This window comes from Hypanus sabinus, chromosome 13 (genome assembly GCF_030144855.1).
Source record: "Hypanus sabinus isolate sHypSab1 chromosome 13, sHypSab1.hap1, whole genome shotgun sequence".
NCBI classification, from domain to species: domain Eukaryota; kingdom Metazoa; phylum Chordata; class Chondrichthyes; order Myliobatiformes; family Dasyatidae; genus Hypanus; species Hypanus sabinus.
Genome location: NC_082718.1, coordinates 59,762,758 through 59,775,151, shown reverse-complemented (window position 1 = coordinate 59,775,151; position 12,394 = coordinate 59,762,758). Strand labels below are relative to the sequence as shown.

Sequence of the window (12,394 nt, the reverse complement as noted above, 5' to 3'; positions counted from 1 at the left end):
AAGAGGGGAATGCTCAGGTTTGCAGAGAGAGGAACAGTGTCTGATCAATGATCCTTCATCAGAATGGGCTTGTTTGTTGCAACAGGTCAGACTACAGATTATTGCCCCACAATATATCGTCCAGTGGATAGGATGATTTGGAGGCCACAAGGACCCCAGGCAAAGTTCAGCACTTGCCTTAAAAGGAAATCTTCAAAAGGTGGTACCTCAAGAAGGTTGCACCCAGCTTTTAGGACCTGCACCATCCAGAACATGCCCTACATAAGAACATAAGAAATAGGAGCAGAAGTTGGCCATTTGGCCCATTGAGTCTGCTCCGCCATTCAATAAGATCATGGTTGGTCTGGCCATGGACTCATCTCCACCTACCTGCCTTTCTCCAATAATACAATTCCCCTACTATGCAAAAATCTGTCCAACCTTGTCTTAAATATATTTACTGACGTAGCCTCCACTGCTTCATTGGGCAGAGAATTCCACAGATTCACCACCCTCTGGGAAAAGCAGTTCCTCCTCATCTCCATCCTAAATCTACTTCCCTGAATCTTGAGGCTATGTCCCCTAGTTCTAGTCTCATCTACCAGTAGAAACAACTTTCCTGCCTCTATCTTATCTATCCCTTTCATGTCTTCTTCTTATTATCACCTTTATGGAGGGGGTACTGGAGTCTGATGACTCAACGTTTCAGCTTCTTCCCCTTTGCCATGACATTTCTGAACAGACTATTAAATCATGAACATTCCTCTTTTGCACTAATTATTTTTAATTATTATAAGTTGTGCCTGCACTGCACTCCTGCCACACAACAACAAATGTCATGACTTATGTCAGTGATATAAACCTGATTCGGATTCTATCACTGTGCTTAGAAAACTGATGCGTCGTTTCAGTATGTCAGCACGCCTGTCAAAACCGATGGATTCACACCCAGCCTTAACCTGTTTCTGAAGGTTTCACCATGTTAAATGGGAGCTGTTGGCTCTGAACCATACTTCAGAATCCAGCTACCAGCACCCTCTGCCCCAGCAGAAGTGCTCTGGTGGTCAATTCTCCATGAGAAGTTAGAAATAAACCATCTGAGCTTTCTGTCATCTTTGGCTCTACATTCCAGACAGTCTTTCCTCCAAATTACTTATCATCACAGTGTTGCAAAGTCCAGTGACTTTCAGCATTTGGGATGGAGGGGGTTTACAGATTTCCTGTACCATCCATATGGAAAAAATCCTTCTTGATTCTATACTCGCAGTTAGCCTGTATAACTTCTTCTGATGTTGTAGAACTCCTGACCTGAGGAATTAGTTTCTGTTCAGCTTGTGGAAGGGGCACTGGTGATTGAGTGGCTCTTATGATTATCATCTACCTCTCTGAAGGGCCAGGGTGACTCTCAAGGGGCAATCCCCAAAATCTTTGTAAAACAAGATTGATAGATTAACAAAACTGATTATCCAACAACAAGCAAACTGCTTGAGGAACTCAGCAGATTGAGTTGCATCTGTGAGGGAAATGGAATTGTCAATGTTTTGGTTTAAAACTCTGCATTAGGACCAATGATGCAAAGTTTTGACCTGAAATGTTACCATTTCCTCACCCCCCTTAAGATGCTGTTCAATCTGCTGTTCTTATAGCAGGTTGTTTGTTGCTCCAGATCCCAGCAACTGCCGTCTCTGATATTACCAGAATGTCCTACAAATCTGGCAGCTTCTGTGGAGAAAGAAACTGAATCAACATTATAGATCAAGCACCCTTCGTCAAAATGGGAAATGGGATAAGACATGTATGTTTGAAGTTGCAGAGAGAGGAGGGGGTGGAGAGGACCAACTGAGTGACTGTGATCGAGTAGAGGTCAAGGTTGTACAGATGACACATTTGCTTTGGATAATACCTAAACTTTGAACAGGACACTCAGGAAAACGCCCTTCATCTCATGATGTTATGAAATAATGACACCTAGTTCCTTCAGCCTGACAATATCCATATCCCTCCATTCTCTGCACATTCACCTGCTTGATTAAGAGCCTCTAAAGTCCCTCTGTTTTATCTACCTCCAGCATTACCCAGTTGCCCAGCACCTTCTGTGCAAAAAGAAACCTTGGCCCACACATCTCCATTGAACTTTCTCCTCTTCACCTTATATGCATGCCCTCCAGATTTAAACATTTTGACCCCAGGGAAAGTTATACCATCTGTCCACTATATCAGTGCCTCACACAACTGTGCGAAGTTCTGTGTGAAGACCTACTTACAGGACGGATATCAATAAACTTGAAAAAGTGCAGAGAAAGTTTATAGGGATGTTGCTGGAACTTGTTAGGGAAAGGTTGAAAAGGTTGGGACATTATCTCCTGGAACAGTGGGGAATGAAGGAAGATCTTAGAGGAGATACAAAATTATGAAGGCTGCAGAGTTGGGCAGAAAAATGGCAGATGGAGTTCAATCTGGATAAGTGTGAGGTGATGCATTTTGGAAGGACAAACCAGAAGACTGAGTACAGGATTAATGGTCAGTTACTTAAGAGTGTGGATGAACAAAGGGACCTTAGGGTTCAAATCCATACATCCCTCAAGGTCACTGCACAGGTTGATAGGGTAGTTAAGAAGGCCTATGGAATGCTAGGCTTCATTAACAGGGGGATTGAGTTCAAGAGTAGAGAGGGCAAGTCATATGAAGCAAGGTTAGCAGAGCTGGGACTTTTCTCTTTGGAGTGTAGAAGAATGAGAGGGGACTTGATAGAGGTCTACAAGATTATGAGAGGCATAGATAGGGTGGATAGTCAGTACCTGTTTCCCAGGGTACCAATAGCAAACACCAGAGGGCATATGTACAAAATTAAGGGAGGGAAGTTTTAAGGGAGACATTAGGGGTAAGCTTTTTACACGGAGGGTTGTGAGTGCCTGGAATGACTTGCCAGGGATGATGGTGGAGGCTAAAACATTAGGGGTATTTAAGAGCCTCTTGGACAGGCACATGGATGAAAGAAAAATGGAGGGTTATGGGGTAGTGTGGGTTTAGTACTTTTTTTTAAGGATTATATGGGTCAGCACAACATGGAGGGCTGAAGGGCCTGTACTGTACGGTAATGTTCTGTGCTTCTATAGATAGGGTGAATGCATGCAGGCTTTTCCGCAGAGATCGGGTGGGACTAGAACTTGAGGTCATAAGTTTAAAGGGAAAGGTGGATTATTCAAGGGGAATCTGAGGGGTAACATCTTCACCCAGAGGGGGGTGAAAGAGTGGAATGGGCTGCCAACGGAAGTGGTGGATGTGGGTTCATTTGTAACATTTAAGAGAAGTTTGGATAATTACATGGAATAGAGGGCTATGGAGGGCAATGGTCTGGGGGCAGGTAGATGGGGCTAGGCAGAAATTCAGGTCAGCATGGACTGGATGGGCTGAAAGGCCTGTTTCTATGCTGTAGTACTCTGACTCTATACGTAACTTTATCAACCTCCATCAAATCTCCCCTTGCCTCTGCTGCTCAAGAGAAAACAACTCAGGTTTGTCCAGCCTCTCCCGTTAACACATGCTAACTATTCCAAGCAACCTCTTCTGTCCCCTGTCCGGTGCCCCCACAACCTCCCTATGACAGGTTGATGCTGCCTGACCTGCTGAGGTTGATGTGTGATGCTCTGGATTTCCAGGGTTTGCAGACTCTCTTGTGATGCCTGCGACTGGAGCCCTCATTAGTGCAATATCGTTCACATTAACAAGTATTACAGTGTTGTAACACAGGATAGTTGGAATTGGGAAACGATATCTTTTCTTTCATTCTGTGACATCTTAGTTGCAGGTTTGTTTTCTAAGCTAATACATTTAACAAGCTCCTTTTGATCTGGTTTTTAAAGGGCACCGTTCTGAGGAAGATCCTTCTGCTCCGTTACTTTGGCAACCACCGTAGCATCTACAGAGGGGATGGACACAGCAGCGGCGTTAATGCTCCACTGACCGCTGGGAGTTTCTCTAAGGCGGGACAAGCCGGAGGTAAATCCGTGGTTATCCAAGGTTACATCAACTGCCAACATGGACTTGGCACAAGATTGCAGAGCAAAAATATAAATTACTGGAAGAGCTCAGCAGGACAGGCAGCATCGGGGGCTAGTTGTTTCAGGTCTAGATCTTGCATTGGGGCCGAGTGATGAGACGAGACGGTCAGTGAATGCGAGTGAGAGGGAGGGATTAGCGATATGTGCAACCAAATGGCAGCTGGGTGAGAGAGGCAGGAGTGTCGAGACAGGGTGGCAGGTGAAGGCAGACAAGGGAAAACATTGAGCAGATAGAGCAGATTTGCAGATGGAGTGGGGAGGTTAGAGATAAAGGCTGGTAGGTGAAGGCTGGGCTAGGAAACGGAGAGATGATGTGGAGGTTGAAGCAGGTTGGGGAAAGGGTTAAGAAAGGTGAATCAAGGGTGGAAAAAACCAGGTGGAAGAGGTATGTGGGTGATGGACAAATGGAAGCCAATAAGGGAGGATAATGAGTCTCGGTAATGAGGGTGGAGAACAGAGGGAGAACTGAAGGGACTGGCTTACCTGTAGCTGGGAAATTCAATGTCTGTACTATTGGGCTGTAGAACAGGAGGTGTTGATCAGCTAGTTTGCATTTGATTTTACTGTGGCATTGGAGAAGGTGGAGGACGGTATGGGAGTGTGAAGAGGAGCTGAAGTGACATACGACCGGGAGCACAAGATGACCATTGTGACAGTGCACAGGTGTCCCACAAGATGGCCACTGAGTCAGTGCTTGGTTTTGCTGACATAGAGGAGTCCACATCATGACGTGTGTCCCTCTGACATTTTGCGTGTTGCTCCGGATTCCAGACTCTGCAGCCTCCTGTGTCTCCATCCACACACTACTGGACAGCTCATTACCACCTTGAAAATGCTCGCATAGGTTTCGCTGTCATCTTCAGATACAATAAACAACCCACACACTGCCGTGTTCTTTTGATTGACTGTAAATGAACAAAATCTCCACAGACACCTAGTGCTGATAACGGACTGCCTTCATACAATGCTTTCAACAACTGCATCCTCCAAATCTTCATTTTCATTGTAACATTCAAGATCGTTGCTGTTACCTTCAAGTTCTTCATGGTTCCTAACTGGTTGAAGTAGTGAAATTGTTTGATTTTCACCCCCAGCCATTTCTAGCATCTCCAAGCCTGAATGCTTGAAACACAGAGAGCAAAATGATTCTAAATTTTCTTGCTGCTTATTTCTCGCCAGCTATCAGTGACAAAAATCACAAATACATGAAAATGACGCTATTTAAAAACTTTGCTGTGAGCACGGTGTAGTGTCTAAGCGCTGCACAAGTGCGCGAGACTGATGCAAGTAAGGAACTGTACTGAGCAATAAGTGGCTGCCCCGATTAACAAGAATCCACTATATAAACGCGCGCGCACACACACACACACACACACACACACACACACACACACACACACACACACACACACACACACACACACACACACATACGCACGCACGCACACAGACACACGCACACACACACACACACATGTGTATTACAGCTGGGGTTGGAAGTGGGGATAAGCTCCCAATGGCGTACATCTCAGATATCCTCCTCTGACAACCAAATCCATCTCCTGGCTTCACATGTAGCTTAGCTACTGAGCCTGGTGAAACCGTTTCTAGTGACAGGAGAAGGGGCAAAGGTAGGTTATTGGTGCCTTAAAACCAGTCGCCTTGAGCAGACGGGGCTTGTCAGCTGTGGTTGGCAGCTCATCTAGGAGAACAAAAACTCTGATCTCAGACCTCCGCTGTCTTGTGACTATAACCACTTGTGGGGAAGGCTTTGGGAGTAAACCCCGAGGAAAGTGACAGAGCTGGAGACCTTAAGGCAGTCCTACATTGAGTTCTACACTGACTGGCAACTCCCGCGATGGTGCTAGTGCTGACCATATCAGTCTCTGCCGTTCCTTTGGTTTCATCAGATGCATAGAGAGGAGGAGCCTGCTACATGGGCAACAGCTCACTCTCCATATCGTACTGCCCCGACCTGCGTAATTCTTAGATAGCAAGGACAGAACATCCATGTTTGACCCTGGCTGACAGAGAGCCTCATAAATATAATCAGCTAATCATGTGGCAGCAACTCAAGGCATAACAGCATGCAGACGTAGTCAAGAGGTTCAGTTGTTGCTCAGACCAAGTATCAGAAAGGGGAAGAAATGTGATCTCAGTGAATTTGACCATGTTGGTTTGAGTATCTCCAAAGCTTCTGATCTCCTAGGGTTTTCATACACAACAGTCTGTAGAGTCTACAGAGAATGGTGTGAAAAGAAAAGAAAACATCCATTGAGTTGCAGTTCTGTGGGCAAAAATGCATTGAGAAAGGTCAAGGGAGAATGGCCAGACCTGTTCAAGCTGACAGTAACTCAAACAACCATCCACTACAACAACTGTAACTGCAGACTTGTAAAATTTTGCTGAGCACTATTGCTCCAGCAGCACAGACCTGGAATATTTACACAATTTTTAATTGGTTCATTTAAGAAAGATAAACTTATCTCATAGAGATGGTGAAAGGGAAGTTCACAAAAGCATTTCCTGGGCAAAGATATTACAAGGAACAGTTAAATAAATGGGACCAAATTTCATCAGAGTTTAGAAGATGATCTTATTGAGACCTATATGTTTTGAGAGGGCTTGACAAGGTGGCTTCCCCTGTTGGAGAGAGATAGGACAAGGATGGGAAGGATTAGGATAAAGGATTGACTGTTTCAGCCTGAAGGCCAGGGGTGCTTGGATTTCATTACCCCAAAGAGCGTTAGATACTTGATCAGTAGGTAAGTGCAAGGCGAAGCAGATACATTTTTAGTCCATAAAGATCCTAAAGGTTATAGAGATCAGACAGGAAGGAATTAAGGTAGCAATCAGGTCAGCCATGATGTTACTGAAGGACAGAGCTGGCTTGAGGGGCTGAATGGCCTGGCTTTGTTTCTGCTTCTTATGTTCTCGTTATGTGCATAATTGCTCAGGGTGGGCATGAAACCATGACTTTCTAGATCAGAAACAAAACCACTTCAGGTGGCCAACATCCAGTGTTTAGACTTGAGAGATCAGAGTAGGTTTGTGAATTTCTGCCCAAATGTGATAGGAACAAGTGATTGGGGATGAGGGTGGTATTTAGAGAATGGAGTTGGAAGATATGTAATAGTAACATCAATACCTCTTATCTTGCCCTCACCTGCCCATCTGTTCCCTCCAGTGCCCCTTCTCTTTCCCTTTCTCTCATGGTCCACTCTCTTCTCCTATCACATTCCTTCTCTTTGGCCCTCTACCTCTTCTACCTATCACCTCCCAGCTTCTTTTCTCATCCTCCACCCTCCACCCACCCATCTTCCACCTCACCTGGTCTCACCTATCACCTGCCAACTTGTGCTCCTTCCCCCTTTCCCATTTTATCCAGCCCCGGTGAAGGGTCTTGACCTGAAATACCGGCTTTTTATTCCCCTCCATAGATGTTGCCTGTCCTCCTGGGATCTTCCGGCATTTCATGTCTGTTCCTCTAGTAGGGTAGAAATTTGCTGATTCTGGGGTCTAGGAGGTGCACGTTTACTGTGTGCTCAAGCTCATTACCATGAGGATTGGAATAAAGATCAGCTGCAACCTGAACCAAAAAAATTAAAATTTAGGGTCCAACTTTATTCTTGTATTAAATGGACGAGAATTGAACTTTGACAATAACAAAATATTACAAGTGTTGAAAATCTGAAATAAAAGCAGAAAGTAAAAGAAACTCTCAGTAGGTTGGGCAGCATCTGGGGAGGAAGAATGTTGCTGGTTCGTGTTTCTGGTCACTGACACTTCATCTGATGAAAAGACTGATCCACCTATTGCCCACTCCCTCCTGCTCCACCCAATCCCTCCACCCTTTATCAGAATCAAGCTTACTATCACAGATCTATGTTGTGAAATTTGTTGTTTTGCGGTAACAGAACATGCTATCTGCTGTCTTTCCATTCCTGGTGAACGGTCTTGTTCCAAAATGTTGACTGTTCATTCATCCACAAATGCTGCCTGATCCACTGAGTTCCTCCAGCAGATTGTTGGTTACTCCACATTCCAGCATCTGTAGTCTTTTGTGTCGCTGGTCCTGTGCTTTGCTGGAAGGGGCAGATGTACTCATTCTAAAATTGAAACTGAAGTATCTGATAATGTTTTGGCACAGGCAGCTCCTCATCGGATTCAGACAAGGGTGGGATTTCTGTCTACGACATTCAGTGCCACCTTGACAGTGAAGGGGCATCTGAGCTGGTCACTGACCTCATCACAAACACAAAGAACAGCAGGATCTTTGAAGAAAGTATTATGCTTGGCATTGCCTTGTTAGAGGGAGGAAACACCCAGACCCAGGTAGGTCATGGGCCAGAGAACTTAATTCTGAAAAAGCGCTTGTCCCTCTGCTAACCAATCTGTTTCCAAAATTTTAGAACTCATTTCACCATCAGCTGAACGAGCTGAAGAAATCTGAGAAATTCTTCAAGGTGTTCTACGATCGAATGCAGGTGGCCCAGCAAGAGATAAGGGCCACGGTGTCAGTCAACACTAATGATCTGAGCAATAAGAAGAAGGATGATGAACCTGACATTGTGGCACCCATCAACAGGAAAAGAGGTAACTCCAAGAGAAGCAATCCTGCAAGGGTAAAGTTATGATTAGCATACAGCTTGCAGGTGGGTTAATGAACCTTGTTAGTGTGATGCAAGGAAAATTTTGATGGTTGAGGCATCTTCATCTCTGCAGGTTTTAGGATTAATGCCTTTAATGCTGAGATATCAGATTTAAGCACATGTCAAAGATTTCCCTGGAATGCTGCCTAATACTTACCCATCGCTCGATGTTCTGGTCACTTTCTCATTGACTGCTCCATCTCCCTCATTACTCTATGAATAATTCAAGATTAAAAGACAGCACAGTGTGGCCACTTTATTAGGTATCTCCTGTACCTCAGCTCTAAAATGCCGAAGTCCAGGCTCCAGACATTGCAGCCTGAGGAAACAGCCTTCATGCTGATTGACTGGAGACGTGTGACATCACCATTCATTCCCTCGAACCCCTCTGAATGTATGCCATTCTTACTCGATCTCTCCTCATCCTAAATATCGGTCCAATGGATCTGCATACTCGGGGCAAGTTTTTTACATAGAGGAGTGGTGGATGCCTGGAATGGACTGCTTGGGGAGGTGTTGGAGGCTCTTCGATAGCCAGATGAATGTTCAGAGATTGGAGGGATAAGGACATTGTGCGGAGGCATCCACACATTGGCTAAAGCAGTTTTAATTTGTTAAGCAGAATGTTGTGGGCCAAAAGCCCTCTTCCTGTGCTGTACTGTTCTACGACTGAGCCATTGGTGGCCTTGGCTGAACTTGCTCAAAATAACCCTGCAGGTCATGCGACCCAGGCAGAAGCCCACAATGATAGATAGTTTCTGATCTTCCACTACTGCAGTTGGGACCCTGCTTCCCCCCACCTTTGCCCATAAGCCTTGCTGGAAGCTTCTATGGCTCCATCTTCAGCCACACTGGGCTCTGATTTTGCTCTTGTATGAGGCTCACTGAGGATGGGAAGAGAGAGATTATGGATCAACTCTTCAACATTGACGTTCCTGAGGAGGTTTACAGGAATGATCTCAGGGCTGAAAGGGTTAACATATGAGATGCATTTGATGGGCCCGTGCCTTTACTCACTGGAGTTTAGAAGAATGAAGAGGTTCTCATATAAACCTATTGAATATTGAAAGACTTCGATAGACTGGATATGGAGAGAATGTTTCCCATAGTGGACGAGTTCAGAGCCAAAGGGCACAGCCTCAGAATAGAAGGACATTCCTTTAGAACAGAGATGGGGAGGAAATTGGAAAGCCTGAGGGTGGTGAGTCAATGAATTCATTACCACGGGTGGCTGTGGAGGCCAAGTCATTAGGTATATTTAAAACAAGCGAAAATTGGCAGATGCTGGAAATCTGAGTGAAACACTCTGGTTCTGTTGGCTGCGTAAGTCTAGGAAAGACAACCTCTGGCCCTGCCAAATGTGTGAGATTGACCATCCTGAAACCCCCGGTTTGTGTGGATGCTGTGTGATTTGTTACCGTTACAAATCCATACCACAAAGTAACAGACAGCACACCACATACAGTTAAACAATTGAGCTTTATCATTCTTAATTTGACTAAAGGGTTAGTAAAGAAAAAGCAAAAAAATGAAAAGGGCCCATTTTAATGAAACAGTCTAACGTGCACAAGTTGGAGCTCACCGTTTCCCCTTCACTGATCCTCCTTTGATCTCCCCAGCCTTTGTCGAATACCAGCCCTGCTCTGGGGCGAGTCCTATGACCTCCTCTCTCCAGCGTCTTCTCCCTTCATCTCCTGCTGAACCAAAGACCCAGCTCACACACCAGTGTCAGGCACACAACACAAAAAACACGCTCCCTTCGTTGGACAGCTCACATTCCAAAGCACCCGTTATCTCTAACCATAACCCAGACACCGCTTCTACAGAAAGACCACTATGTTAGCAGGGAAACCTTTCCTAGGATGTTGCATGAACAACACACACAAAATGCTGGAAGAACTCAGCAGGCCAGGCAGCATCAATGGAAAAGTACAGTCTATGTTTCGGCCAAAAGTCTTCGGCAAGACTGGAGAAGAAAAGTTGAGAAGTGGATTTAAAAGATGGGGGGAAGGGGAGAGAGAACCACCAGGTGATGGGTGAAACCTGGAGCGGGAGGGATGAAGTAAAGAGCTGGGAAGTTGATTGGTGAAAGAGACAGAGGCCGTGGAAGAAAGAAAAAGGGGGGAGGAGCACCAGAGGGAGGTGATGGGCGGGCAAGGAGATGAGGTGAGAGAGGGAAAAGGGGATGGGGAATGGAGAATGGAGAAGCTGGGGATAGGGTGGGAGGCAGTACCAGAAGTTTGAGAAATCCATGTTCATGCCATCAGTTCGCAGGCTACCCAAGCAAAATATAATTTGTTGTTCCTCCAACCGAAGTGTGGCATTGTCATAATAAAGGAGAAGGCCATGGATGGACATATTGGAATGCGAATGGGAAGTGGAATAAAAATGGGTGGCCACTGGGTGATCCCACTTGTTCTGGCAGATGGAGCGTAGGAGCTCAGCAAAGTAGTCTGCCATCCTACACCGGGTCTCACTGATGTACAGGAGGTACCAATCACCAAACACAGTAAATAACCCCAACAGACTCACCTGGGAGGACTGTTTGGGGCTCTGAATGGTGGTGAGGGAGGAGGGGTAGGTGCAGGTGCAGCACTTGTTCCACTTGCAAGGATAAGTACCAGGAGGGAGATCAGTGGGGAGGGATGAATGGACAAGTGAGCCTCGGAGGGAGCAATCCTTGCAGAAAGTGCAAAGTGGAGAGGGAGGGAAAGCTGCGCTTGGTGGTGGGATCCCATTGGAGATGGCGGAAGTTTTGAAGAATTATATGCTGGACACGGAGGCTGGTGGGGTGGTAGGTGAGGACAAGAGGAATCCTATCTCAGGTAGGGTAGCGGGAGGATGACTTAAGAGCAGATGTGCGTGAACTGGAAGAGATGCGGTTGAGGACAGCATTGATGGTGGAGGAAGGAAAGCTCCTTTCTTTGAAAAAGGAGGACATCTCCTTCATCCTAGAATAAAAAGCATCTTGGGAGCAGATGCGGCAGCGACGGAGGACTTGGGAAAAGGGGATGGTGTTTTTACAAGTGGTAGAGTGGGATGAGGTGTTGTCCAGGTAGCTGTGAGAGTCTGTGGGTTTGCAATAGATATCAGTGGATAAGCTCTCTCCGGAGACAGAGGCAGTGAGATCGAGAAAGGGAAGGGAGGTGGACCAGGTGAATTTGAGGGCAGGGTGGAAATTGGAGCCAAAGTGGATGAAGTCGATGACTTCAGTGTGGGTGCAGGAAGCAGCACCAATGCAGTCATTGATGTAGCGTAGGAAAAGTGCAGGACTGTCACCAGCGTAAGCTTGGAACAACGTAAGCTTGGAACATCCATGTAGCAGACAAGCAGGCAGGCATAGCCAGGACCCATGCCAGTGCCTGTGGTTACCCTTTTTGTTTGAAGGAAGTCGGAGAAGCCAAAGGAGAAATTATTGAGAGTGAGGATAAATTCCAAAAGGTGGAGGGGAACTGCTTGGGTCTGGATTTCAGAAAAAAACAGAGAGCTTTGATGCCTTCCTGATAGGGGATGGAGGTGTGTAAGGACTGGACATTCATAGTGAAAATAAGAAGATGGGGGCCAGGGAGCTTGAAGTCATTGAAAAGATCAAGAGCGTGTGAAGTGTCATGGATATATATTTAAAGTGGAGTTTGATAGGTTCTTGATTAGTCGGGGGTAGGCAGGAGTGTTGGGTTGAGAGTGAAAATAAATCAGCTGTGA

The 12,394-nt window shown here is 45.8% G+C and overlaps 1 protein-coding gene across 1 annotated transcript in view; it reads left to right on the top strand.

Moving 5' to 3' along the window:
• itpr2 (inositol 1,4,5-trisphosphate receptor, type 2) overlaps window positions 1-12,394 on the top strand; it is a 308,708-nt gene that overhangs the window by 249,335 nt on the left and 46,979 nt on the right. Inside the window, exons 38-40 of the mRNA XM_059987723.1 lie at window positions 3,843-3,978; window positions 8,191-8,375; window positions 8,453-8,636. Coding sequence (XP_059843706.1) covers window positions 3,843-3,978; window positions 8,191-8,375; window positions 8,453-8,636 — 505 coding nt within the window. The remainder of the gene's footprint in view (window positions 1-3,842; window positions 3,979-8,190; window positions 8,376-8,452; window positions 8,637-12,394) is intronic.